At 35.1% G+C, this 6,674-nt stretch overlaps 1 protein-coding gene across 1 annotated transcript; it reads right to left on the bottom strand.

Annotated features, from left to right (window-relative positions):
* Positions 1-487: 487 nt before the first annotated feature.
* Positions 488-6,130, bottom strand: LOC143636134 (putative LRR receptor-like serine/threonine-protein kinase At5g10290). Its single transcript, XM_077103806.1, has 11 exons — positions 5,988-6,130; positions 5,631-5,763; positions 5,480-5,551; positions 5,236-5,379; positions 5,097-5,168; positions 4,954-5,019; positions 4,806-4,870; positions 3,911-4,054; positions 3,494-3,835; positions 1,957-2,351; positions 488-904 (listed from the first exon to the last, which is right to left on the bottom strand). The coding sequence occupies exons 1-11, from the start codon at positions 6,049-6,051 to the stop codon at positions 590-592; spliced, it is 1,812 nt and encodes a 603-aa protein (XP_076959921.1). The 5' UTR covers positions 6,052-6,130; the 3' UTR covers positions 488-589.
* Positions 6,131-6,674: the final 544 nt, after the last annotated feature.

Raw genomic sequence — 6,674 nt, 5'->3', positions numbered from 1 at the left:
AGGTGGAGGCGGCGGCAGGTAGGTGGAGGAGGCGGTCGGCTGGGGTAGGTGGAGGAGGCGGAGACGGCAGGTAGGGGAGGTGGCAGGTATGTGTGAGAAGAGGCAAGAAGTGGTTGGACCATGTATGCACCAGGAATGCAGACGTTTTTTTAATGCAATGTCTTCATAAAAACAAACAGTCTGCGCGTGGTCTACGCGGCGCATACAGAAGAGGTTAGGAAGAGCTTTTCAGAAAAAACAAGCACCACCTAAGTATTGTTTTAATAGTATTATGGTGCCACGTGGACAATAAATATTGTTTTAATAGTATAGTTAGACTAGATTTAAGCGCACTTACACAACATTTTTGTTATTAGAGCCATCACTTGCCTATTCTTCTGGTAAAGATATTGAAACTTATCTTAGCTAAGATTAAAAATGCGTATAACACTCAAAATTTCCGAACTGGGACAAGCAAAGAAGACCAACATGCTATACACATGTGGAGTGTGGACAATAAGATATTGTAATAAAACCATCATAAATCCTGAATTTGTACAAGCAATTAACACACACCAAACTGAAACTTTGATACACAACAAGATATTATTTATCTCCCACCAGATAACTCAATAGCATCTTGATTGTAGATGGAGTCTTCACCCCAATCGAACCGTCTTTGTAACCGATCATACTCTTGCCTACGTGTAACTTCAACATTCTGCCATTCTTCCCAACGTTCGGCTAGCCCTTCACCTTCAAGCATGCGCACCACCTCTGACATGGCGGGTCGGTCCTCGGGTGACCCTTGTGTACATAATAATGCTACTTTAATCATCATCTCCACTTCTTCCATGTTGTACGTCTTATTTAGATTGCGGTCCACAATAGCATCCAATCGCTTCTCCCGTTCAAGTTTCTTCACCTGCAACCATGCATAAAAATAAATATAATTATAATATTAATAATAGTCAACCTACTAACAATTTCAACTCATTAACTTATAAGTCGGTTATGTTTTTTTTCTTTTTAACACTTTTAAAAAAGACACAGGAAAGAAACACTGACAAAGTATCTCAAAAGCCAAAGTGTATCTTAATGAATATAACCTCCATTTAAAAGAACTAACAGATACTTGTTTATTTTCATAACTTTGGCAAAAAAGGTCTACTCGTTTTGACCATGCATAGGGGTGCAAATGAGTCAAACCGTTCATGAGCTACTTGAGATCGGTTCGCTAATAGTTCGAATCATGCCAAGCTTAACCGAGCTCGGGATAAAACAGATCTTGAGCCCGAGCTTGACTTATCGAGCTCGTGTGGGCTAACAAGGCTGGACCAGCCTATCATTTATATAACTTTATTTAATATATTAAATATATATTTACATAACAGCTATTACTATACATGAAATTTTGATAAAAATAACTTAAAAAATATATATTATGTTATATGTAATATGTAATATGGATTATTATAATGATACACACACACACACACACACACATACATGCATACAAGCCGAGCTCAAGCGTGAAAAGCTACTCACAAGCCGAGCTCGAGCCCGCGTAAGTTAAACGAGCGAAGCTTAAGCTTAGGCGGGCTCAAGCTCAGCTCAGCCCGTTTACATCCGTATTTACCATTTCTGTTGCCAATTTTAACCCATTTACATGAAACTGATTCAATTTGGGTTGCATATTGGCACATATCAGACAAGTGAAAAAAAATATCTATAAATTACACTGTCCAAGTGAATCAAAAGTATATCCAACTGCGTACGAACTCTTAAACCATTTAAATTTAAAAAAAATATTTTATTATGCTAATAGTATAGTTGCAATCATGCTTAAGCAAATAATTAATTAGTTATATAAAACAATGTCGGAATGATTAAAAAAAAACGTTGGTTTTGAGCGCATTTAAAAGTGGCCTGTTCTGACCAGTCAGTTAACCCAACTAACAATGTCACTTATCTTACATGGTCAAGAAGCAACACATCATCTTCTTCTTCAAGTCGTGAAAAATCAATAGCCCGTTGTCCCGTTACAATTTCTAGAAGCATGATACCATAACCAAAAATATCAGTTCGTTCTGATGACTTCCCGGTAGACAGGTATTCAGGAGCAATGTGACCCATGGTCCCACGAACTTGGGTAGTTACATTAGTCTTTCTGACATCAACTAACTTTGCTAACCCGAAGTCACCTACAACTGCTTCAAAATCTTCATCAAGCAATACATTAGCTGCCTTAACATCCCTATGAATTATTTTTGGGTTGCAATGTTCGTGAAGATATTCGAGTCCACGAGCGGTTCCTAAAGCTACCCTTTTTCGTGTGGCCCAGTCTAAAACCGCCTCTCCGGGTTTAAGTTCTGCCAAAATCAAATAATATTCAAAACAAAAAACTTTTAGAAATTTTTTATTAAAATGTGTAAAAGTGAATGGGAAAAATAATATCTGAACGTCGTAATTACTTGAAAGAAATTAGAAATCCTAGAGATGCTTAACTTGGGCCTACAGGCCATATACTAATAAATCCTACCAATCTATACCTAATAAATAAGAAACGGGTTGTGCCACGTGTCACAATTATGTGAACCCAACAATCTTTTTCCCGCATCTCCAATTTCACCGCTTCGTATTTACAGTAAAAAATTCATGATATATTAAATATAGTAACTTATGTGAAATATTTGACTTCATATATATTAAATTACTAGTTAGTAACTTATATGTAATTTCAATCTTATCTTATCTCAAATTCTTTTTTTTTTTTATTTCCAAATCTCCATTACTAACTATTTAATATTTTCTTTGTCAACCTGTGTAATGCACTGATTTCTAACCTAGTACAATAATAAATATGTATATTTAACATAATATATTAGGGTTCTTGGTTTAAAATAACATGAGACACCCCAGATTGTTTAGGTCCCAAAACCAAAAGTGTGTAGCACGTGCATCACGTAAGCGAGGCGTTGCTTTATGTACAACCAAATAAGCTTTGTAACCTTTGTTTACTACTTGAAGTTGTGTCTCTCTCATTTGTTTTACATATCAACCTTTTTATCAAGTAAACCTTTCATAATGGTTTCTTTTTACATATCAACCTTTTTATCAAGTAAACCTTTTATAATGGTTTCTTTTTACATATCAACTTCCTACAAACCCTAATTTTGACTCAGAGGTACATGAGGCACCGCCTCAAGCCCAGAGGTGTTTCCTAGATTGCATTGCGCGCCCGGGTTAGGCTCGTTAGCTTGGCCCATTAGAATTATGGTTTCATGTTTTGTCTAATGATACTTGTAGATTTTAACATTCTATGTATCACAACTTTTAAAACCAAGTTATGGTTAGGCCCAATAAATTTAGGGTTTCATATTTAGTCTATTTATGCTTGTAGAATGTAACACACTAGGTATCAAAGTAAAACATCTCTTTTACCTTCACATATATAAACCATAACGATAGATTCATTTAATAAAGTCACTAAAAAAAAGGAGAACTTGAGTACCTCTTAGTCGATACGCAACACTTAAGTTATGCATATAGGGATAAACCAACAACCGTTCAGTAGGTGTGGTACAAAATCCAGTAAGACGTAACAGATTCCTATGAACCGCAACACTAATCATCTCAACTTCACGTTGGAACGCTGCATCGCCACCTGGACTCTCATAATCAGTCAACCGTTTGACTGCAACTTTTGTATTATCCCCAAGAACCCCTTTATAGACCTTCCCAAAACCACCTTGACCAAGAACGTTTCTCTCACTAAAGTTATCTGTGGCAACCTGTAGTTCCCTCCATGCAAACCGCTTCAGTTGACCAAACGCTATTCTTCGGTCAACTTCACCTAACCAAACAATTACAAGGTTAGGTGGTGGATTCGGTTTACATACAAATTGGTAATTTGGTCAAATAACTATACCTGGCACGTCAACAAAGACTTCACGTTTGTAGCCTTTGTGTTTACCTTTCCACAAAAACAACATCAAGCATACGAGCAAAAGAAGAACGAGGACTCCAGCAATCACCCCAATTATAATTCCTGCCTTTGATTTCTTTGAAGCATCTACAACATAATGATCAGATGTTTTCATGCCTTTAGGCTTGTAAACGAACCAAACAAGCACAAATGCAACATGTTCGTGTCCGTTCGTTTAACTTTAACGAACAAACGATCAAACACGAACAAATACACTAACAGGAATTTCGCGTTTGTTAATGTTCTTTCGCTAACAGTATAAACGAGCAGTTTACAAACGTAAACAAATAAATATAACTAACTGAGCTAAAAATAAATAAAAACTAAATATGAATAACAATGAGTCGGGCCTAAAAACTCATGAAAACTAGACAAAATTGTAATGGACCTAAAAATTTTGATGAATATATTAACGAACCTAAATGAATGTACTTACAAAAAAACGTAACGAATATAAATGAGCGTAAACAAACAGACATAAGCGATCTTATATAAACGAACAAGACATGTATTCATGTCCGTTTGTTTAATTAAATGATCAAAATATAAGTTCATGTCCATTCGTTAATAATCAAACAAGCATAAACGCACTTTCTGCCGAATGGTTCACAAACAGTTCAGTCGTTTACAGGCCTACATGCCTAGTAAAAATCCAAAAGTCAACATAAATGTATTAAAAGTGTGGAACAGGTCATGGGTCGACCCGCAAACAATTTTGGAGGTGGTGACTTATCACTAGATACAGAGTATAACCAAATTTGACCCATATACCCATCAAACGGGTCGAAATGGGAACTTCTCTTAAACATTATAGCATAACAGAGACTTAATTAACTACCTCCAGAACCAGATGTGCACGGGTGCGTATTATTAAACCCACAGTTCAACCTGTTCCCTGTAAAACTGTAACAACCAATCAAAGTCATTCATCCTGAACAGGTAAAGCTTTAACTTATGAATACTTTCTGTATATTAAATACACGTACTTGAATTTAGAAACCTGAAACAAATGATCAGGTATTTGACCACTAAGGTTGTTGTAACCAAGTAAACTGCACACAAAAAGTGACAATCACACCATCACAAATAAAAATAAATAAAAACATTAACGGCAATCACGATCACTTACATGCTAGTCAAATTTGGTAGATTTGATAACGAGTCTGGTATAGACCCTTCAAGATTGTTTTGACTCAATATCCTACATGTACATTTGGAAAAGAAATGATTTATACGTTAAAAGAGTGTGAAAATAAAACATTACTTACAAAAACTGAAGATTTTTTAAGTTTCCAAGTGAAGACGGTATCGGTCCGGTCAAGCGATTACTTTCCAGGTCCAACATGGTCAAACTAGTCAAATTCCCATAGTCTTCAGGTATTCCTCCTGTTATTTGATTCCCTTGCAAAGAACTGAGACACAAATTAAAAGTCAATTAAATTGATATATTTTTTTAAACCAAAAGAGATAATAATATACAGAATTATAAATTTATGGTAATATTATACATACAGTATTGTAAGCTTTGACAGAACACGTAATCTTGGTGACAATGATCCTGTGAATCCCATAAAAGACATCGATCTGCAAGCAACATAAATCCAGAATCATACAAAAAAAACTTTAAAAATCAGTAACAGAGCTACATATCAGGGTTACTTACACCGACACAACAATATTATTGGAATCACAGGTAACTTTAGACCAAGTGCACGGATTAACTTGATTCTGGTTCCAATCAGTGAGTTGATCGGGTGAAGCCTTAAGTGAAGTTCTCAAATCAAAAAGAGCATCACCTGCAAAAGTTACAATATTTTTTATTTAAAAGAGTCATAATTTAAGTAGCGGGTCAACTTAAAAATGTGTCATTTTAACCGAATCTTGTGATTACGATGGAAGGGAAACCGTCAATATAAGCACACTTAAACGGACCCTAATAGTAATAATCTAATATATTTCTAACATGAAATAATTGAACATGGTGATTATTAAGTTATGAAGCACAAGAAGTAGAAGATACCTTGAGCATCGGGCGCGACCAAATTCAAATTTCCCAACACTAGAAGTATGAATATTAGCTTCATAGTGACTTACTTCGGCAGAATATCCACTTTAAACTCATGAATATATATATTATCTACATCAATAATGAAGTTATATCACTGAAACTGGTAGAGATGGAATTAAATTTGGTAGAGCAGGAAGTGGGTTATCATCAATTTCAATCAATAACCGAATAATCTTTTAAAAGTTTGAAAATTTGACTCTGAAGTCAAAATTGGACATACACCCATGTTCAGTATAAGCTAGTTTGTCAAAATTAAACCTAAACAAGATGGTTTGGTAGGTAAAAAGATACTAAACACATGTCTAATTTCATATAAATTTGAACTGGATTCGAAAGGCAGTTGAAAGTTTCTATCGAACGGAAGAACACTTACCGGTGGGAATTGAATCGATGATTGTTGGTTGGATCACAGACACGAGGATATTTCTACTTTTCAAAAATGACCCATGTTTTGACTTTTTCACACTTTTTAGTCCAACATGGAGTAACATTTTATTTTATATAATAATAACCCACACTAACATGATAACTTTTTTTTTTTTTTTTAATTTAAATGAAAACTAGGATCCTCGAAAAAGACCACAATCTACGGGCAATAAATTTTGAATGTTACAACTTACAACTCTCTTACCGACTAGT

This window comes from Bidens hawaiensis, unplaced genomic scaffold (genome assembly GCF_021521415.1).
Source record: "Bidens hawaiensis isolate Kalapana, Puna unplaced genomic scaffold, B.hawaiensis_p1.1 tig00007800_1, whole genome shotgun sequence".
NCBI lineage: Eukaryota > Viridiplantae > Streptophyta > Magnoliopsida > Asterales > Asteraceae > Bidens > Bidens hawaiensis.
Note: the sequence above shows the minus strand (reverse complement) of the source record. Positions and strands in the feature narration are given on the sequence as shown.